General features: G+C 38.0%; 2 protein-coding genes across 2 annotated transcripts; both read left to right on the top strand.

Annotated features, from left to right (window-relative positions):
• Window positions 1-408: 408 nt before the first annotated feature.
• On the top strand, window positions 409-1362 carry LOC114026353 (olfactory receptor 6P1). The gene has a single exon (XM_027840032.1). The coding sequence runs from the start codon at window positions 409-411 to the stop codon at window positions 1360-1362; it is 954 nt and encodes a 317-aa protein (XP_027695833.1).
• A 20357-nt stretch (window positions 1363-21719) lies between these two features.
• LOC114026405 (olfactory receptor 6Y1) lies at window positions 21720-22697 on the top strand. Its single transcript, XM_027840095.1, has one exon. The coding sequence runs from the start codon at window positions 21720-21722 to the stop codon at window positions 22695-22697; it is 978 nt and encodes a 325-aa protein (XP_027695896.1).
• The last annotated feature ends 429 nt before the right edge of the window (window positions 22698-23126 follow it).

The following is a 23126-nucleotide window of genomic DNA, read 5'->3' as shown; positions in this document are numbered from 1 at the left end:
TTCTTCTTCTTCTTCTTTTTCTTCTTCTTCTTTTTCTTCACAGCCAGTTGTTAAACATTTGTTTACCAGTTCACTCCTGCATTGAGGCCTGAATGTTCTCATACAAGAAAAGACAGAGACACAGATTAATACTAACCCTCTGCACATGACTCCCAATTCCGTCATGCTCTTATTTTAGGTCTAATTTCAGGCACATAGTAGGATCCTATTGGATCACTAATACAACTCGAGTCACTACACATACCCTACAACAAGGACAATGGACACAATTACAACTATCAGTCTAGTAGTTTTCCCTGTGAACCTCCTTGATGTTTATCTTTGGAAAGCTTTGTAGAATCTGCCTTTCTATTTGTTCACTTGTTTTTCCTTTTACCACTCACAGTAACATTCATGAGGTGAGAGACCATGGGAAATTGGAGTGGAACCCATGTAGAGAAATTCATCCTGGTGGGCTTTCCCACCTCACAGCCCCTCCAGGTATTTCTCTTTGTCCTCTTTCTGACCTTCTACCTGATGACTGTACTGGAGAATGCTCTCATTGTGTCCACTATATGGCTTACTCCTGCCCTCCACTGCCCTATGTATTTTTTCCTGGGCCACCTGTCCTTCTTGGAGATGTGGTACATCAATGTTACTGTCCCTCGGCTACTGGGAGCCTTTCTTACCCAGGATCTTTGGATCTCCTTTGTGGGCTGCATGACCCAACTCTACTTCTTCATCGCATTGGCCTGCACTGAGTGTGTCCTCTTAGCTGTCATGGCTTATGACCGGTACCTTGCCATCTGTGAGCCCCTCCGCTATCCCAGCCTCATGCCTTCAACTCTAGCTACCCGCCTTGCAACAGCTTCCTGGGGCAGTGGCTTCTTTAGCTCCATGATGAAGCTTTTGTTCATTGCTCGGCAGTCCTATTGTGGACCCAATGTCATCAACCACTTCTTCTGTGACATATCTCCTCTCCTCAACCTCACTTGTACAGACAAGGAACAGGCTGAGGTGGTGGATTTCCTCCTGGCCTTGGTAATGATCTTGCTCCCTCTGCTGGCAGTGGCCTCCTCCTATGTTGCTATCATTGTGGCCATCCTGAGGATCCCCACTGCCCAGGGAAGGAAGAAGGCCTTTTCAACCTGTGCCTCACACTTGGCAGTGGTTGTTATCTTCTACTCCTCCACCCTCTTCACATATGCTCGACCTCAGGCTATGTATTCCTTTAACTACAATAAAATCATATCTGTATTATATACTGTTATTGTGCCTCTCCTCAACCCAGCCATCTACTGCCTGAGGAACAAGGAAGTAAAAGATGCCCTGAAGAAGGCAGTGCTGGGACGGTGTCACCATCTTGGGGATTCCCAAGATTGATAGTAAATAATAGAGAGCCAAAATGAACTAAATGAATGAAGATCCCCAATGCAGGCAGAGAGAATTTCCATTGTTAGGTGGTGTTCTCAGGAGTTTGAAACATTGGTATTCCTCTTGTCCTGAAAACAGTGTAAAACCAGATTATACTTCAGGTCCCTGGATACTTGATTGTAGATCTATACCACTAACCAATCAATCTCTACTCCCCCACTGTAAATGAAGGGAAAGGAAAGAATGGAAAATGCCTCATCAGGGATGTATGTATGGCAAGGTAGGGAATGTCTCTGCTTCCTGCTGAAAGAGGTGACAGACAAAGGGTGAAAACCTAATTCCTAATTACTGTCTAGTATTCTGGAATGCTGAAAATTTTCTCGCCCTGTTTAGGGGAAGATGCCTCATCCTTCGAGCTCTATTTATCTTAAATTCCATTCTCTTGGCATCAGGAAGAATTAAGCCACATGCATTTCATAGGCAAGATATGTGATAAAAAGTTAATTTCCAGGTTGGCATGACAGTGTTGGTTTCATGTTTGCAGGATATATCTGCATTTCTGGTGTTGACATCAATAAATCTTTAATTTGCCGGATAAATCTTCTCTACTTTAGGCTAAACATCCCCAATTCCTTCAACAGATCCTCAACTCACTCAATCTCAAGAGTCTTTCAGCATCCTGGTCACTTTTCTCTAGGTGACTCCAGCTTCTCCATGAACTTCCTAAATTTGAGTGCTTATGAAAGAACATTGTATTCCAGATATGGTCTGATCAAGATGGAGTATATAGGAAATATTACTACCTCCCTAGTCCTGGGATACTCCAGGATTGAGATCATCCTTTCTGAATATGGACACTGAGTGTGACTAAGGCAAATGTAGAGAACAAAGTTTAAAGTTAAAAGAGCAGGACCATCTGAAGGTATCCAAGTTTTGTCATTACCCACTCTGATCCTTAGTAAGCATCTCCCAACTATCCAGGACGTGGCAAAGGGGCATGCCAGTTAGATGTCTCTTAATGCTTTTCTAAGGTGGAAATTTGGGTGTAGGACCATCAGAAATCCATTTAGAAATCAACTGAACAGTCAGACTATGAATACAGCAGAAGTACACCATTTCTTTGGACTAGAAAGCATACATTTTAAAAAAGTGGTTAACAGGAAATGTAAATTGAAGATTAAAAAAGAAAGGTAAAAAGGGGCCATATAACTGCTCCAAAGGAGCTCAAGTCACCAGTTTCAAACAAAAAACATTCTAGGTTTTGGCAAATACATTGCCTATAGCCACTTCTCAGTCACAGTTCAAGGGTGAAGAAGGACACTTTTGCTCAAGAGAGATCAGGGGCCCTGAAGAGCAGTATCACTTCTGGCACCAAGGGACTAGGGACCCCAAGGATCAGTTCAATTGTAATCCCAAGAGATCATGGACCTTTCTTGGTTAAGGACCAGAGCACAGACCACAAGAGAAATGACCATAACTCTCCTTAGATCACACCACCTTTGAAGCACTGAAAACATCTTATACCATGGAACTAGCTTTGAAAACAACAGTGCATAAAAGGCTGAAGCTTGGGACAGCTTCAGCCAAGGGACAGGCAAGGGTAGCAATCATGGTTTCAGACAAAGTAAAAACAACAACAAAAACTTAATTAAAAGTCATAATCAGGGAAACTACATTGTGCTGAAAGGTACCATAGACAATGAAGTAATATCAATATTAACATATATGCACCAAATGGCATAGCATCCAAATTCTTAAAGGAAAAGTTAAATAAATTATAGTAAGAAATAGAGAGTAAAATTATACTCTTAAGGGAGCTCAATTTTCCCCTCTCAGAACTAGAAAAATCTATAAAATAAATAAGAAAGGACATAAAGAAATGAATAGTCTTAGAAAAGTTAAATATGATAGCTCTCTAGATAAAGTTGAATAGGAATATAAAGGGGTATACCTTTTTTTCAGCTGTATATGGCACCCTACAAAAATTAACCATGTATTAGGGCATAAAAACCTCACAGCCAAATGCAGAAAAAGCAAAAATATTTAATGCACACTTTTAAGATGATAATACAATAAAAATTACATTTGATGAAGGACCTTGGAAACATTGATTAAAAATTAAGTGGAAACTAAATAACATAATCTGAATGAATGAGTGAGTCAAAGAACAAATAATAGAAACAGTCAATAATTTCATTAAAGATAAAGACAGCAATGAAACAATATTCCAGAATTTATGGGATGCAGCCAAAGCAGTATTTAAGGGAAAATTTATATCTCTAAATGTATACATCTACAGAAGAAAGAAAAACCAGATCAATGAATTGGACTTGCAACTAAAAATGAAAAAAAAAGAAGATAAAACAATTAAAAATGCCCAATTAAACACCAAAATGAAAATCTTGAAAATCAAAGGATTAATAAAATTTAAAGTATCAAAAAGCTATTGAAATAATAAATAAAAGTGAAAGCTAGTTTTACAAAAAAAAATACAACTGATAAACCATTGGTTAATTTAACTATAAAAAGAAAGAAGAAAATCAATTAATAGTATCAAAAATTAAAGGGTTAATGTACCACCAATGAAGATAAAATTAAAGCAATTATTAGGAGTTATTTTACCAAATTACATGTCAGTAAAACTGACCCCCAATTTGAAAAGGCAAACAATATGATATCAAATATATATACATACACACACATATAGATGAAGTCATGCAAAACATGTTTCCATGTTGCAAAAGAAAACCCACACGTTTACACACAACAATATAAATGAAAAAAGTATGCTTCAATTTGAACTGTGTTCAACAGTTCTCTCTCTAAAAGTGGATAGCATTTTTCATCATAGGACTTCTGGAATTGACTTGAATCATTGTCCTGATCAGAGTAGCTAAATGTTTCACCGTTGATCATCATTACAACATTGCTATTACTATGCACAATATTCTCTGGTTATGTTCACTTTGCTTTTCATCAATTCATATTACACTTCCAAAGTTTTTCTAAAATCACTGTGCTCATCATTTCTTATAACTAAGTAATATTCCATCACAACAGTATACCAAAACTTGTTCAACTATTCCCCAATCGATGAGTATCCTTTCAATTTCCAATACTTTGACACCACAAAAAGAGCTGCTATAAATATTTCTATACATATAGATCTTTTCCCCTTTTCTTTGATATCCTTGAGATATAGACCTTGTAGTGGTATTGAGGGATCAAAGGATTATGCACATTTTAATAGCCCTTTGGATGTACTTCCAAATTGTTCTCCAGAATGGTTGGACCAGTCCAAAACTCCATCAACAATGCATGTGTCCTTATTTTTCCATATCTCTTCTAACATTTATCATTTTCCTTTTCTGTCATATTAACCAATTTGATAGGTGTGAAGTGATACTTCAGAGTTATTTTAATCTGCATTTCTTTAATCTATAGTGATTTGGAGCATTTCTCAATGTAACTATTGATAGTTTTGATTTCTTTTTCTAAAAATTACCTATTCATATCCTTTGACCATTTATTAATTGTGAATGGTTCTTAGTTCCATATACTTGAGAAAAGAGGCTTTTATCAGAGAAACTGGCTCTAAAATTTTTCCCCCCACTTTCCTATTTTCCTTCTAATTTTGGCTGCTTTAGTTTTGTTTGTGCAAACTCTTTTTAATTTTATATAATCAAAATGATTCATTTTAGTTCCCACAATCATCTCTATTTGTTATTTATTTCCTTTATTCATAGACCTGACAGATATATTTCTGCTTTCCAGTTTCCCTAGAAATTTTTGGCAAACAGTGAGTTCTTGTCCCCCAAACTTGTATGTTTTGGTTTATCAAATATAGATTACTATGGTCATTTACTGCTGTGTACTGTGTACCTAATCTATTCCACTTTTCCACTACTTTATTTCTTAGCCAGTAGCAGTTTGTTTCAATGGTTAGTTCCTTGCAATAGAGTTTCAAATCTGGTATTACTAGGCCACGTTCCTTCACTTATATATTTTTTTTCATTGATTCAATATTATTGACCTTTTGTCCTTTCATATGAATTTTATTTTTTTTAGCTCTATAAAATAATTCTTTGGCAGATTAATCAACAACTGAAGCCCCAGCATTCTGGTTCAGCAAGCCAGTGGCACAGTAGGCCAGCTGTGAGGCCTCCAGCCCCAGCATAGCAGGCAAACTGCCAGCCCTGGAACCCGGGGCAGAACAGGTGTGACTAAGTCAGGCCATCCTACTGCAATGGGCAAGCCACCAGCTCCAGCACAGAAAGCCAGTAACCAGGCCCCTGGGCCCTAGTGCAAGAAGCTTGGGACAGTGTTCCCTGTACCCAAGGACCAGAGCTCAACTTTTAAAAATGAGCAAAAACCAAAAAAGAGCCTTGATCATAGAAAGCTACTATGGAGACATGGAAGATCAAAACACTAATTCAGAAAAGGACAACAATGTCAAAATGCCTATATGCGAAGTATCAAAGGGAAATATGAATTGATTTCAAGCCCAAAAAGTCTTCTTGGAAGAGATCAAAAAAAGATTTTAAAAATCAATTAAGAGAGGTAGAAGAAAAATTGGGAAAAGAAATGAGAATCTGGGGCAGATAGGTGGTGTAGTGGATACAGCATTGGCCCTGAAGTCAGGAGGACCTGAGGTCAAATCTGTCATCAGATTAAACACTTGACACTTACTGGCTGTGTGACCCTACACAAGTCACTTAACCACAATTGCCTAAAAAAAGAGAGAGAATTATGCAAGGGAATTATGAAAAAGAGCCAAAATCTTGGAAAAGGAAGCACAAAAATTGACTGAAGAAAACAACTCCTTAAAAAATAGAACTGGCCAAGTGGGGAAAAAGTATGAACTGAAGAAAACAACTCCTTTAAAAGTAGAATTGGCCAAATGGAAAAAGAAGTACAAAAGCTAACTGAAGAAAATAATACCTTAAAAATTAGAATTGGGCAAGTGGAAGATAATGACTCTATGAGACATCAAGAATCAGTGAAATAAAATCAAAAGAATGAAAAAAAAATAGAAGAACATGAAAAAGACCTCATTGGAAAAACAACTGACCTGGAAAATAGATTCAAGAGAGATAATTTAAGAATTATTGGAATACCTGAAAGCCATGATTTAAAAAAAAAGAGCCTGGACAGCATCTTTCAAAGAAATTATCAAAGAAAACTGCCCTGATATTCTAGAACCAGTGGATTAAATAGTCATTGAAAGAATCCACCAATCACCTCCTGAAAGAGATCCCAAAATGAAAATTGTAAGGAATATTATAGCTAAATTCCAGAGCGCATTTAAAACAGAGAGATAGACACAGAGTAAGGGTAATGGTCTGGAGCATAATCTAATATACTTCAGCTGAAGTAAAAAAAAAAAGCAGGAGTAGCAATCCTTATCTCAGACAAAGCAAAAACAAAAATAGATCTAATTAAAAGAAAATAAGGAAGAAAACTGCATCTTGCTAAAAGGTACCATAGACAATGAAGTAATATCAATACTCAATATATATATGTACCAAGTGGCATAGCATCCAAATTCTAAGAGGAGAAGTGGACAGCAAAACTATACTAGTGGGGGACCTCACCCTATATCCCTCAGAACTAGATAAATCTAACCACAAAATAAAGAAGAAAGAAGTTAAGGAGGTGAATATAATTTTAGAAAAGTTAGGTAAGACAGACCTCTGGAGAAAATTGAATGGGGGTAGAAAAGAACATACCTTTTGCTCAGCATGGCACCTACACAAAATCTGAACATGTACTAGGGCATAAAAACCTCACAATCAAATGCAGAAAGGCAAAACTATTAAAGGCATCTTTTTCAGATCATGATGCAATAAAATTATGTGTAATAAAGGGCCATGGAAAGATAGATGTAAAATTAATTTTAGTTGAAAACTAAATAATTTAATCCTAAAGAATGAATGGATCAAAGAAGAAGTCATAGAAACAATAAGTTCATCAAAGATAATGACAATAATGAGCCAACATACCAAAATTTAGGGGATGTAGTCAAAGCAGAACTTAGGAAAAATTTTATGTATCTAAATTCTTTCATGAATAAAGTAGAAAAAGAACAAATCAATGAATTAAAAAAAGTTAGAAAAAGAACAAATTTAAAATCCCCAATCAAATAGCAAATTAGAAATTCTGAAAATCAAAGGAGAGATTGATAAATTTTAAAGTAAGAAAACTATTAAACTAATCAATAAAACTAAGAGGTGGTTTTGTGAAAAAAAACAATAAATAAATAAACCTCTGGTTAATTTGATTTAAAAAAGTAGAAAACCAAATTATTAGTATCAAAAATGAAAAGGGTGAATTTGCCACCAGTGAAGAAGAAATTAAAGCAATAATTAGGAGTTATTTTGCCCAATTGTATGCCAATAAATCTGACAATCTAATTGAAATGTATATTTACAAAAATATAAATTGCTCAGGTTAACAGAAGAAGAAATAAAATATTTAAATAACCCAATTCTAGAAAAAGAAATTAAATAATCCATCAATGAACTCCCTAAGGAAAAAAAATCTTCAGGGCCAGTTGGATTTACAGGTGAATTCTACCAGACTTTTAAAGAACAATTGATTCCAATACCATATAAACTATTTTAAAAAAATAGGCAAAGGAATTCTACCAAACTCCTTTTATGACACAAATATAGTGCTGATACCCAAACCAGGAAGAGCCAAAACAGAGAAAGAAAATTATAGATCAATTTCCCTAATGAATGTTGATGCAAATGTTTTAAATGCAATATTAGCAAAGAGATTACAGCAATTTATCATGAGGATAATACACCATGACCAAGTGGGATTTATGCCAGGAATGTAGGGCTGGTTCAATATTCAGAAAACTATTAGCATAAATGATCATATCAATAACAAAACTAACAGAAATTATATGATTATCTCAATAGATGCAGAAAAAGCTTTTGACAACATACAGCACCCATTCCTATTAAAAACACTAGTAAGTATAGGAATAAATGGAGTGTTCCTTAAAATGATAAGTAGTAACTATCTAAAGCCAGCATTATCTGTAATGGGGATAAGCTGAACACTTCCCCAGTAAGATCAAGGGTGAAACAAGGCTGCCCATTATCACCATTTTTATTCAATATTGTACTAGAAATATTAGCTTTAGCAATAAGAGAAGAAAAAGAAATTAGATTAGGCAATGAGGAAACAAAACTATCACTCTTTGCAGATGATATGATGGCATACTTAGAGTATCCTAGAGAATCAACTTTGAAAAAAAAAACTACTTGAAATAATAACAACTTTAGCAAAGTTGCAGCATATAAAATAAACCCACCTAATCATCAGCATTTCTATATATTACCACAAAGCTCAGCAAGAAGAGATAGAAAGAAAGAGAAAAAAATTTGAAACTCAAAATCTTATAAAAAATGAACGTTGAAAACTAGTTTTACATGTAATTGCAAAAAAAAAAATACTATTTACATATAATAAATAAATAAATAAAACAAGGGAAGAGAAAGTATCCAGGAGGAGATTATAGTTGACCATGTACAATGGTAAGAACTGAAGAAGGGCTACTAGATTTATCAATTAAGAAACAATTTTTTAAAAGTTTTTATTTAGTATTTTATTTTCCCCCAGTTACACATAAAAACTGTTTTTGACATTCATTTTTAAAACTTTGAGTTCCAAATTCTCTCCCTTCCTCCCTTCTCACTGCCTCTCTCCCCATTGAGAAGGCAAGCAATTCTATATAGGTCATAGATATGTAGTCATGCAAAACATATTCATAATAGACATATTGTGAAAGAAAACAAACAAGAAAAATAGCTCAATAAAAATAAATAAAGTAAAAAAAGTATGCTTCAATTTGCATTCAGACACTATCAGTTCTGTCTCTGGGAATGGATAGCATTTTTCATCATAAGTCCTTCAGAGTTGCCTTGGATCATTGTATTGCTGAGAATAACTAAGTCATTCATGGCTGATCATCTTACAATATTGTTGTTATTTTGTACATAGTTTCACTTTGCATCTGCTCACGCAAGTCTTTCCAGGTTTTTCTGAGAGCATCCTGCTCATCATTTTTTATAGGATATTAGTATAATATTGTAATAGTATTCCAACATAATCACATACCACAACTTATTCAGCCATTTCCCAATTGATGGGCATCTCCTCAACTTCTAATTCTTTACAAAAAGCTGCTATAAATATTTTTGTACATATAGGTCTTTTTCCTTTTTGTTTTTTTATCTCTTTTGGGATACAGACCTAGTAGTGGTATTTCTAAGTCAAAGGGTATGCATGGTTTTATAGCCCATTGAGCAGGGTTCCAAATTGCTCTACAGAAAGGTTGAATAAGTTCACAACTTCACCAACAGTGTATTAAAGTCTCATTTTTCCCAAGTCCCCTCCATCATTTGTCATTTACCTCTTCTGTCCTATTAGCCAATCTAATAGGTATGAGGTAGTACCTCAGAATTGTTTTAATTTACACTTCTCCAATCAATAGTGAGTTAGCGTATTTTTTTCATATGGTAATAGATAGCTTTGACTACTTCATCTGAAAACTGATCATATCTTTTGAAAATTTATCAATTGGAGAATGGCTTATTTTTATAAATTTGACTCAGTTCTCTCTGTCTGAGAAATGAGGTCTTTATCAGAGAAACTTGCTACAATTTTTTTTCACAGTTATGATTGCTAACTGTATTTCCCTCCATCCTATGCTTCCTCATTTATTCTATTGTCTCTCCTTTTACCCTGTCCTGCCTCAAAAGTGTCTTGCTTCTGACTACCTCCTCCCCCAATCTGCCCTCCGTTCTATCACTGCCCTTCCCCATCCCCTTTCTCCTATCCCCTTCCCATCCTACCTTCTTGTAGGGTAAGATAGATTTCTGCACCCAGTTGAGTGTGCATGTTATTCCCCTCTTTGAGCCAATTCTGATGAGAGTAAGGTTCACTCACCTGTCCCCTCTTCCTCTCCATTGAAAAAAAACTTTTTCTTGCGTCTTTTATGTAAGATAATTTACCCCATTCTATTTCTCCCTTTCTCTTTCTCCCAGTACCTTCCTCTCTCATCCCTTAATGTTATTTTTTAGATATCATCCCTTCATATTCAACTCACACATGTCCCCTCTGTCTACATGTGCTCCTTCTAAGTACCTTAATATTGAGAAAGGTCTTATGATCTACAAATGTCATCTTCACATGTAGGAATGTAAACAGTTTGAAATTATTAAATGTCTTATGATTTCCCTTTTCTGTTTACCTTTTTATGCTTCTCTTGAGTCTTGTATTTGAAAGCCAAATTTCCTATTCAGCTCTGGTCTTTTCATCAAGAATACTTGAAAGTTCTTTATCTCATTGAATGTCCATTTTTCCCTCAAAGGATTATACTCAGTTTTGCTGGGTAGGTAATTCTTGATTGGAATCCTAGCTCCTTTCCCCTCCAGAATAGCATATTCCAAGCCCTCAGATTCTTTAATGTAGAAGCTGCTAAGTCTTGTGTTATCCTGACTGTGGTTCCACCATACTTGAATTGTTTCTTTCTGGCTGCTTGCAATATTTCCTTGACCTGGGAATTCTGGAATTTTACTCTAATATTCCTAGGAGTTTTTCTTTTAGGATCTCTTTCATGAAGTAATTGGTAGAGTCTTTCAATGTCTATTTTGCCTTTGGATTCTAGAATACCAGGGCAGTTTTCCTTGATAATTTCTTGAAAGATAATGTCTAGGCTCTTCTGTTGATCATGGGATTCAGGTAGTCTAATAATTTTTAAATTATCTCTCCTGAATCTATTTTCCAGTTCAGTTGTTTTTCCAATGAGATATTTCTCATTGTTTTCTATTTTTTTTATTTTGTTTTACAGTGCCTTGATTTTTCATAAGGTCATTAGCTTCCAATTGCTCCATTCTAATTTTTAAGGAAGTATTTTCTTCAGTGAGCTTTCAGACTTCCTTTTCCATTTCGACAAATCTCCTTTTTAAGGTATTCTTCTCCTCACTGACTTTTTGTACCTCTTTTATCATTTGGCCTAGTATGTTTTTTAAGGTGTTATTTTCTTCAATATTTTTTGTATCTCCTTCACCAAGCTGTTGACTTGTGTCATGATTTTCTTGCATCACTCTCATTTCTCTTCCCAATTTTTCTCTGTCTCTCTTATTTGATTTTCAAAATTCTTTTTGAGCTTTTCCATGGCCTAAGACCAATTCATATTTTTCTTGGAAGTTTTGGATGTAGGAACTTTGACTTTGTTGTTTTCTTCTGAGTGTGTTTTGATCTTCCTTATCACCATAGTTACTTTCAATAGTCAAAGTTTTCCCCCCCTTCCCCATTGTTTGCTCATTTTCCTGGCTTATTAATTGACTTTTAAGTCTTTGTTAAAGTAGGGTTCTACTTTCATGGTGGAGGGCACACTTTCCCAAGTTTCAGGGGTTTTGTCCAGCTGTTTTCAGAGATACTTTTAGGGACCTGTAAGTTTTCAGTCCTGTCAAGGTGGTATGATCTAAGGTAAGGTGTTTATTACTTTCCTTGCCTGTGCTCTGAGTGACCATAAGCATTCTTTTCTTTCCTGAAACTGTGAGGAGGGTTCACCCTATGCTGTGGTTTCAAGCTTTGCTATGCTAGTGCTCCTCCTCACCCTGGGACTGCCACCTAGGACCAGGATCTGAGTATGGGCAAGGCAACAGAGTCCTGTCTCAGTGTTATCAAAAAGATCCCTATAATCTCCTTCTGACCAGCTGTTCAAGACCCTTACTGTCTGTGGGCAGAGAGCTCTGGAAGCAGCTGCTGCTCATTCAGTCACTCCCAAGGCCTGCTCCTGGTTTGCTGTGGTGAAGGCTGTGTTTGTGTGGCTTGCACTAAACTGTGCTCTGCTCTCCCCCAGGTGTGAAGGACCTTTCCTGCTGACCTTCTCAGTTGCCTTTGGTTTCTGTGGGCTGACAGGTCTGAAAACTGACACTGCTGTGAGTGATTCAGTCACCTTGTGGCCCACTCCAACTTTACTGGGGCTGGGACTGTGCCGGTAGGGCCTTTGCTGAACTGTGCTCCTCTCTCAACCTAGTGCAACAGACCTTTCCTGCCAACCTTCCAAGTTGTCTTGGGCTAGAAATTTATTTCACTCTGTCCTTTTGTGGGTCCTGCTGCTCTAGCATTTGTTTAGAGTCATATTTTAAAATAGAGGGATTTGGGGAAGAGCTCAGAACAGTCCCTGCCTTTACTCTGCCATCTTGGCTCAGCCTCCTTAAGAGATAATTACTGTCTTTGAAGAGAGAGCAGTTTTAGATAAGTGGTAGTGTCTGAAGCTGTTACGCAAGAAGTGGGAAGTGAGAAAATGGAAATGAGGAACATAGAAAATTTTTTTTCTAGGAATTTGACTATCACATGAAGGAGACATATAATACCTTTGCTTGAGAAGAAATAATAATATGAAAGCTTTTTTATATTTATGGGGGAAATTTGGGAATTTTTTTGTAGGCATTAGGAAAAAAGAAACAGCAGTTAAAGAGAGATTTAAAATTAGGGTGATAGAGAGTATGATAGAAAGGGCAAAGTCCCGAGGAGACAAGAGATGGTTACATTAAGGGCCCAAGGAAAGAGATTGGTCTTGGCAAGGACCTCTTCATTCTCAGAGATTGGAGCAACAAAGGAGGTAATGGGAGAATGGTGTTGAGGGGTTGTGAGGTGTAGAACTGGGAAAAGAAAGCTCCTGACAGATGTCCAGGCTAGCTCAGCTCAATTCACAAGTGCCAAGCTAATGGTTTTTATTTTTAACAATTCACCCAGACTTCCCTGGGGATATGGTGGCTTATTCTGGTTTTTGCTTCCCTTCTCTTCATTTTAGGAATAATGTAGTATCCCCCAATCTCAATGGCTGCATAAGTGTTGGGGTTTCCTTTTACTGACATCTTTATGTTTATGTACAGGCCACTTCAAGACCTAGCTAGGCTTGCCTACACTTCTCCTAAGACCTACTCCTTGGTTCAGAGGGCTAATTAACTTACTTAGGAGAGGAATAGAGCTAAGGAAGCTGCTTATCTCAATACACACTTGGGCAGAGGGCCCCTGTGGGCCTCCAGTTTCACCAGGCCCTTTAGAGCCTGAAGAAAACAATATAACGAACACTTTATTTTGCACTTTTGATCTGTACCTATCAGCTATTATTATCTTTTGCTATTATCCATGTTTGTATCTGATTCCCTTCTAAACTGTAATCTTTATGAGGGCAGGGGTGCTCATATTTTCTAAATTTTGCATCTCCCCAGATGAAAAGCCCAGAGTTCTGCACATAATGAATGCTTCATAAATCTTTGTGTTGAGTTAAATCAAATTGAATAACTATATATAAGGTTCCTGATTTGCACATTTTTCAGATTTCCACTTTATTTCATGCAATGTAGACAGTCTTTCAACCTGTGCCTCAGACTGCATAAAAAATTGCATCTGGCATAAAGATTATGTCTACATGTACATGAATGTATATGCATATTTACTCATGTCTCTGCTTATTTGCATGTGGTGAGACTAACTGGTCATGCTTGTAAGGGCATAGATGCTGGTTTTCCTCCCCTCCAAGGTGTCATAACATGAATAACTTTAACCTATTTTGCTATCTGCTGTATGTTTTATGTTTACTGTCTCTACCTGGACATCCTTGCTATGTGTGGAGACCAGCCAGAGAAAGAAAGGATTGTTGGGGGAAGGAGCACTTCTCTTTCCTCCACCTCCATCATCCCCCCTTCCCCTCTCCTGCTCCTGCACTTGCATTCACAACCTGATTTGGAGATGGGGGTTGGGCACTGTTCAAAGTGACCTAAGCACCTTCTTTGCCCTGGGGTACCACTTAAAGTAGTTCCATCCTCAGCCCTGCCCCCATCAAACTCTTGTCCCAAGTCTCCCTCAGGGCCTTTTATTGGCCACATCATCTTCCCAGTTATCTCTCTGGGGAGGGCTCCCCTGAGAATTCAGGGAATTGGTCCTTGGCCAGTTAGGGACAAAGGGGAAGGAGGACATGGAGCACAAAGAGTGTTTGCTCCAGCCTTGACTCCAGCTCAGGAGAGACAAAGCATAGACCAGCCCGACACTTCTCAGGCCAGCTCTGCTTAGTTCAGCCCAACCCAATTCATCACTGTTCAGCCAAGATCAGCAGCCCCTGACCAGGTTTGGAGATTCATTTGCAACGTCCAATATTCAAAGACTCATGTTATTTACAGGCTGAAAGCTTAGTTGAATTCCAACCATTACAAAAAATGAGGAATAGGGAATCGACCCAACATTTCAATAAATATTTTCAAAGTGTATACTTTGTGTGCAAGGGTTGTAGAGAGACACTTTAAATGCTTCCAGAATACCAATGAAGCTATCTCTCAATTATCCATAATAATAATAGTGGGGGTGATGACCTGGATAATCCAAAATTATTTTTATTTGGCTTAAGAATGCATTTATTTTGTTGTTATTTATTTGTCTTTAGCACGTTTTTGTTCCCTGAGCACATAATGATTAATGTTAGGGGGACAGGAATGAAAGTGGCGAGCTAGACTCCCTAATACAAAAAAGCATATTTGACCTCATAGTTGTCCCTCAGACTTGGCGGAAAAATTCTCGTTGTTGTAATACCATTCTGAAAAGATACAAAAGGAACAAAAACATTTTTGGAACAGGGAGGAAGATTAACAATTTATATTAAGCTATGCTTAGTCATGTGAGGAAAGCAAGTCACCAGAGGCAAAAAAAAAAGTCAAAATCATCTAGACTATTAGGGGTACTTAATCTGATTTAAGGATACATTTCAGGGAGTTCAGGAACTTGGATGGGGAAAAATTCATTTTTATTTTTACTAACCTCTACCAAAATTTAGGATTTTTTCAATTATTTAAAAATATTATTCTGACAAGGGGTCCTTAGGTCTCACCAGACTCTAATAAAATAAAATTAAGAATCCCTGATTTAGATGAATATCAAGAGAGAAAGAAGAGATAATATTGTTAAAGCATAATACAGAGTACATGGGGAGAATAAGGAAATAGAAAAAAAGACTTTGGAAAACTGGTCATAGGCAAAAGGGACTTAATTTATCCAGGTTTCTAGAGGTGCTCTTGCCATAAGCAGATGAATTAATTACTGTATAGAAGATAGCCATCTTTAAATATTTAAAATGCTGTCACAAAGAAGAAGGATTACATTTCTTCAGTTTGGTCCTGAGGCAGGAATCAGGAGCTATGGGAGGAAATGGCAAATTCAGGATTGATGTCAAAAACTTTTTGAGAATAGAATCTATCAAAAAAAAGAAAGGGCTGTCTTGGGAGCTAGTACCTTTGGGGTCTTCAGGCAGAAGCTAGGACAATTTATCAGGTGTGTTGTAGAAGAGATTCTTTTGGGGGTTATAGGTTGGAATAGATAAATTCTAAGGTTCCTTCCAACTCTAAAATTCTGTGATTCTGTGAAATAGGATGCAGATCCATCCCATGCAGATAATTGAGATTTTACTACAATGATCACACTAGGGTGAGACTCTGGCAGAGAGTAGCTGGGCATTTTCCTGCATGTGTGTATATGTGTGTGTGCATGTGGGGGGAGGTGATACTTTTTCATGTAAGGGGAACAACCAAGGTAGGAGACTTTGGAGACTGTGAAGCACCTCCCATAGCTTTGTCCAGTCTGCACACAGGAAACAGATTCATCCTCCTCAGCCTCTAGTGGAGTGGGAGTTAAGTTTACTTACCTTTACATGGAGTGGGGAAGCACATATATGAAGCATACAACTTGGGAGGAAGGCTGAAGTGAATAGCAATCCTGTTGTCCTTACAGATAATGGAGATGATCATTATCATAATAATGAATAGCTAACATTACATGATAATAATAGCTGATATTTATATGGTGCTTACCATGTGCCAGTTTAGAAACTACTGTCCAAATGGACTGTTTGTGCCCGACCTGTGGCAGAGAGTTCTGAACTCATAGTGTTCTAGTCAGCCACAGTCAGACAGACTGTACCATGACTCCAACATTGTGATGTCATTTTGGTCCTCTTCTAGAACGAAGGACAACAACCAACCAAATATGTGTCAGGCATCATGCAGAGCATTTTACAAACATCCATTTGATCCTCACAACAACCCTGAGAGGTTGGTCCTGTTATTATCCCCATTTTATAGATGATGAACCTGAGGCAGACAGAGGTGAAATGACTTGCCCAAGGTCACACAGCTAGTTAGTGCCTGAGGCTGAATTTGAACTAAAGTCTTCCTGAGAAATCTCTACCCCATTCATTTAGACTTAAAGAATGTTGGAGCTTGAAGAATTCTTAAAGATTACTGAGTGTTAATCTCATTATTTAGGAAATTGAGAGCCAGAGAAACAAACTAGCTAAAATTACATAGCTAATTAGAGGGAGGGCTAGAACAAACGTCTAGGCCTTCTGACTCCCAATAAAGTATTATTTCCCTTACTATCATTTTGCCTTAGGGTCTCAGTTTCCCTTAGGCCACTTACCATCACATGGCTTCCTCTTTTATGCTCCTGAATTTCAGAGAAAAAGATAAAGCCAGAATGATACTACCCCAGGTAGAACTGAACTAGAACTTAGGTAAGTTAAGCAATTTATTCAAAGTCACACTGTAATTTGAGCGTGAAGCTGGAATGAAAATTCAATTATCTTACTCCAAGTCCTGGCTTTGGTGGGATTGTTCCAATGGGGGAGAAGGATCACTAAAAGCAATACAACTATATTTTCTTTGACAGGTATTTTGTGAGTAAATTGAGGGGATTGGAATGTGAATTCTAAGGTCTGGCCAGCTCTAAACTTCCCTGTCCAAATATTTTGATTCATCAGATTTCTCCTGAGATTTCTCCAACACCTCCAGTGAAAGAAATTTTAGAGTGGAGAAGGTAGGCCTAAGATAGTTGATGATTACACCCCAGATGAAATGGTATATAAATAAATCCCACCACAAACTGGGACTACTTATGGAAAACATTTATCACAAGGGTTCCTGGTGTCTTTAGGGCAAGAGTTCCCTAAGCACTCAGAAATAGGAAAACAGACAAGTTTCCCAGAATCACAGTCTCAGAATAGGAATGGACCTCAGCTACACTCTGCTATGAGCTGCATACCCAGGTAGAAAGTCTCCTTCACAACATTTCCGATAAGTGATCTAGACTCTGCTTGAGGGCTTCTACTGATGGAGAGCTCATTAACCTGTAAAGCAACCCAATCCAATTTGTGGAAGTTTCCCTCTGCTTTGAGCCCTAGCATTTCTTCATCCCTAATTTTGGCTCCCTCTTCTTCTATCTAGGGCTTTGGAGAGTTGAGCCCATATTTTCTGTTAAACAACCTAGTCCTGTTCCCAACCTCCACCTCCTAATGATAAATTGAAGTAGTTGGTTGAGCCTGAATTCTTAACTTCATTAGTTTTCACTGTGTCTCAAGTCTCACTCCGAGATTTTGGGAATTCCCTTCAGGGGTGGGAAAAAGAAAAAAAAAAAACCTCTCCTTAGAGTAGGCTGGAAAAATCCCTACAGCAACAGTAATCAGGACTTCTAAGGTTTAAGGACATATCTTGAACCTCCTTCCTGGAAAAAAGGCAGGCAGTAGGTTCCCACATAGGCCACCAGCATTGACCTCACTGTCCTCTGAGACATAGTTCTCTATTTTCAATTCTCACTGCTTTTTAGAAATCTTTTTCTCCATCTCTTGTTGACTCCTTATTGCATTTCCTGTTGTGACTGTTCCAAACCTCTCCAAATCTCCTCAATTCCATCCTACCCCATCCTCACTCTTAAGAGATGGACAGCCTCCTACTTATAAACAACTAAGTGGTACTAATGCTAGAGCACTGGACTTGTAGTCAGGAAGATCTGAGCATCAGATGCTAGCTGTGTGACCCTGGGCAAGTCATTTAACCTCTGTGTGTCTCAGTTTCATTATCTACAAAATGGAGATTATAAGAGTATCTGCTTCCCAAAGTTGTTGTGAGGATCAAATAAGATATTTGTAAAGCACTTTACAAACTTTAAATCACTCTATGAATGCTGGTTATTGTCATTATTTCTTTGCTGAATGCATCTCTGTCATACAATCTCCATTTTCTTCGTCCTCCTCTCCTCCTTTCTCTTCGGCTATAGCTTCCCTCATCTTCACTAAGGTTTGCCCTTCCTTTGTGTCTTTGGTCCCATCCTCACCTACTACCACTAGGGCTTACTCCACAATTATCCTTCTCTCTTTTGTATATTCAATTTCTCTCAACAAGTTCCTTATCCTTTGCCTACAAAACGCAATTTGGTCTGTCTATGCTATTGTATTCTATTGTATTCTATTCTATTGAAACAAAATAAAATTTCTCCTCCTCACTATCACTTACATGATTATCTTGTTTCTCATTCCATTTTATCTCTAAACTTCTAGAAAAAAAAGTTGTCTATAATTGCTGTCTCCATTTTCTTACCACCCATTCACTCTTCAATCTTTAGTATCTATCTCCTGTCCCTAGTCCACTGAAAATGCTCCCTCAAATGTTATCAATAACCTCCTTATCAAAGACTTGCTCCCCCTTAAAATTCTTTCCACCTTTTATTTCCATGGCACTATACTCTTGTAGTTCATTTATTCAACTAGAGTTTCATGAAAAAAAAAAGTTAGGTCAATTAGATCAATCAACAAACACACACTTTGTGAAGAGCACTAGGTTAGGCACTCGGTGGTAAATAAGGAGAATTCAGATACCTCACCCTAAGAAGTTTATGATTTAATGAGAATAATAGAAATAATAATAATAGCTTAGTCCTGTGTCACCTCCTTTCTTTCCTCTCCTGATTCTTCTTCCATTGCTACTTCCTAAATAGAGATATTCCATAAAGTTATACCACCAGCTCTCTTCTATTCATTCTCTATGGTCATTCCTTCAGTAAGCAAACTAGGTGTATTTTGACTATCTTACCAGTGCTTCAAATTTAAGATGCCTCAAATTTACATATTATCTTACCCTCAAACCAACTATTTTTTCTGTACTTTTAGATTTTTTCTTATTTGTTTAGTTGTTTTCCTGTTATGTCTGACTTTTTTGTGACCCTATTTGGGGTTTTCTTGGCAAAGATACTGGAGTGGTTTGCCATTTCCTTCTCCAGCTCATTTTATAGTTAAGGAAACTGAGTCAAACAGGGTTAAGTGACTTGCCCAGGGTCACACAGCTACTAAGCATTTGAGGCCAGTTTTGAACTCAGGGAGATGAATCTTCCTGACTTCAGACCTGGTACTCTATCCACTGCACCACCTGGCTGCCCCATTTTTTTATGTTAATGACACCATTATTCTCCTGATCCACTGAACCTAGAAACATTGGAATCATATTTGACTTCTCCCTTTCTTTGCCTATTTGCCTCCCACTTGCCTCATAATCATTTGCAAACCCCACTGATTCTACCTTCTCACTACTTCTCAGCTTGCTCTTTCTTTTACATTGTCAATACCTATTTTAGTCTCTCATCTGGACTCAAGTGCTCTTCCTACCTCCAATCTCTTTATCTTCCAACTCATCCTACATGCTATTCCTGCCATAGGAATCTTCCTATAGAACACCTCTAACTATGCCCTTTCCCTCAAAAACTTTCAGTGGTTTTGTGTTGCTTAGATAAGTAAGTACAACTCTCCATTCAAGACTCTCTATAATCTAGCTCTTACCTCCCTCTCTATAGCATCTCATTTCCAATTGCTTCCCCACATCTTACCCTGTGATGTAGCCAAATGGAATTACTCATTGTTTTTTGAACACATGTCATGATTCTTTATTTCCCTGCTTTTGTTTTTCTAGTGCTCCTTCTCTACTTAGACAGTATAAATAATCCAAAATACTGTATCCACTAGAAATGACTGATTCTTTGCTTTGGTTTTTCCAGAGTATAGAAAGAATTGCACTAGAGACCCAAGATTGAGCCCTGCCCCTTTCTCTAACTTGTTTTATGACCTTAGGTCACTAAAGTTTCCTCATTTATCAAATGGATATCATAATCTAATAAACTACGTATTTTCCTTGGGGTTTATAAAAATCAAATAAAAATAAGGTTAATACTCCCCATTCCCAACCTCTGCCATTCCTCTTTTTGGAGCTAAATAGGGTGTTTTCTTTTATCAGTTTTCAAATGGGCTTCAAACAGCTCTCCTTTGCATGCTGACACCTGCCAACAATCAGAGAACAGGTTGTCATGTCTCCCAATAATATGCTCAAGAATCTATAACCAAAGTACGTATCCCTTAAAGGTATGTGCTAGGAGGTTGGCTGGATGAGGATAGGGGTATGATGGAAGATTAGGGGAAACTTGCACTGTGAATTTTCTGAAGGAGTAATAATGACTCCCACTGATTTATTGAACAAACATTTATTAAGTGGCTATTGCATATAACATACTGAACTAGGCAAGGGGGAAATATAATCCAACAGCAAGATGAAACTGCCAAAAAGAACCATAATGCATGCCATTATAAGATTTGACTCTACTTGTTGCACCTATTAGGTAGGTTAACACAAGTATTATTTCCACCATTTTGGATGTCTTTAAACTGGCCCTGTGCTTTCTTTGGTAAAGATAATTCCTGGTAAGGAAACTCAATCCATCAATGCAGATTGGCACTTACACTGCAATTTATAGTCTATGGAGAATTGCCTGGGAGAACTGAGAAATCAAGTGATTTGCCCAGGGTCAAAGAGATAGAAGATATATAAGGTGGAACTTGAACCACACCTTCCTTACTAAGAGGTTACATCATGTTGCCACTACCCTGTCCAATTTTTCCATAGCCATGTGGTTAATAAATAACAGTGACAGTAATCTCATCTAGGTTTTTTGATTCCAAATTAAGTGCTCTTTCTATTTTGCAGATACTTTTCATGTGGTGCCATACTGCCTCCTAATTTCCTCATCCATAAATTGGAGGATTAGACTAGATTAATAATAATAATAGTAACAAATAACAAGAACAACATTTATACAGTACTTTAAGGTTTACAACGTCCTTTACAAATATCAACTCATTTTACTCTCACGATAACCCTAGGAAGTAGTTGCTGTGATTATGATCATTTTACAGATGATGAAACTGAGGCTCAGAGAGGTTAAATGACTTGCCTAGGGTCACATTGCTAGTAAGTATCTTAGGACAGATAGGAATTCAGATGTTCATGACTTCAGAACCAGTGCTCTATCCACTGTGCCACCTAGCTGTCTCTGCCTTCTATTGTCCCTTTCAGCTCTAAATCTTGTTAACTTTAATGTGGGCAGGCAAGACTTATGATACCAGCAGCAGGAGGGAGAAGCAGGAATGAGTACTCAGGGCATGGCATGAATTGACTCTACTTGTCCCCACAGTAACTATGAATGCCAGGCCCCAAAGGGAGGATAACCGAACAGCCACCACCCAATTCATCCTTCTGGGATTCCCCACACAGCCTGCCATCCAGCTACTCCTCTTCTCCCTCTTTCTGGTAGCTTACCTGCTGACCTTGCTGGAGAACTTCATGATCATCCTTGCCATCCGTAGTGATGGACAACTCCACAAGCCCATGTACTTTTTCTTGAGCCACCTCTCCTTCCTAGAGATGTGGTATGTCACTGTCATCAGCCCCAAGATGCTGGTGGATTTCCTCAGCCATGACAAGAGCATCTCCTTTTCAGGCTGCATGATCCAGCTCTACTTTTTTGTTACCTTTGTCTGTACTGAATACATCCTTCTTGCTGTTATGGCCTTTGACCGCTATGTAGCCATTTGCAACCCACTCTGCTACCCAGCCATTATGAGCAACCAGCTCTGCTGTGCCCTTGCTGGGGGCTGCTGGCTCTGTGGCTTGATGACTGCCATGATCAAGATGGTTTTCATTGCTAGACTCCGCTACTGTGGCATGCCCCATATCAACCACTACTTCTGTGACATCTCCCCACTCCTCAATGTCTCCTGTGAGGACTCCTCCCAGGCTGAGCTGGTAGACTTCTTCTTGGCTCTGATGGTTATTGCTGTTCCACTCTGTGTGGTGGTGACATCTTATGTTGCTATCATCACCACCATCCTAAAGATCCCTTCTGCCCAGGGCCGCTACAAAGCCTTCTCTACTTGTGCCTCTCACCTCACAGTTGTCACGCTCTTCTATTCCACCACCCTCTTCACCTATGCCCGACCCAAGCTCATGTATGCCTACAATTCCAACAAGGTGGTGTCCGTGCTCTATACAGTCATTGTCCCACTTCTCAACCCAGTCATCTACTGTCTGAGGAACCGAGAGGTAAAGGTAGCCTTGAAGAAGACCATTCTTTGTAGAGCTGGGGGGACTGAGGAGGACAGGGCTTTGCATGTTTGACTCTCAGACACAGTCTTTTTGGGTCAGTGACAGAACTGAATCTTTGCATGATAACTGAATGGACCACATGCACTTAGGTTATTGCCTTTTCCATTTTCCATAAATTTCTAGTTCTTAGTTCCCAATTCTCAGGAATCTATATCCACCATGAAGAATTAGAGAACACGAGCATTAGAAGGGATCTCTAAGGTTGCCTACTCCTTCTTTACTCTTGAAGAAAAAATATGGGGTAGTGAAGAAGCCTTGGAATCAGAAGATTAGGTGTTTTAAGTCTGACTCTCCCATTACCTTTGAACAAGTCACTTAATCTTTCTGACTCTATATTTCCTCACCTATAAAATGGGGGTGAGGTGGAGTGGGATGATAAAATGTGCTATCTTCTTAAAGAGATATTTTTTCTGGTTCCATATCAAGTTTATTTCTGTAATT

The sequence above is a fragment of the Vombatus ursinus genome, unplaced genomic scaffold (assembly GCF_900497805.2).
Source record: "Vombatus ursinus unplaced genomic scaffold, bare-nosed wombat genome assembly UNPS02014838.1, whole genome shotgun sequence".
Lineage (NCBI taxonomy): Eukaryota > Metazoa > Chordata > Mammalia > Diprotodontia > Vombatidae > Vombatus > Vombatus ursinus.
The sequence above is the reverse complement of the archived record's forward strand: the minus strand, read 5'-3'. Positions and strand labels throughout refer to the sequence as shown.

What these genes read in the sequence shown, in the direction of transcription:
- LOC114026353 (XM_027840032.1), top strand. Translation starts at nt 409, where the DNA reads ATGGGAAATTGGAGTGGAACCCATGTAGAGAAATTCATCCTGGTGGGC.
- LOC114026405 (XM_027840095.1), top strand. Translation starts at nt 21,720, where the DNA reads ATGAATGCCAGGCCCCAAAGGGAGGATAACCGAACAGCCACCACCCAA.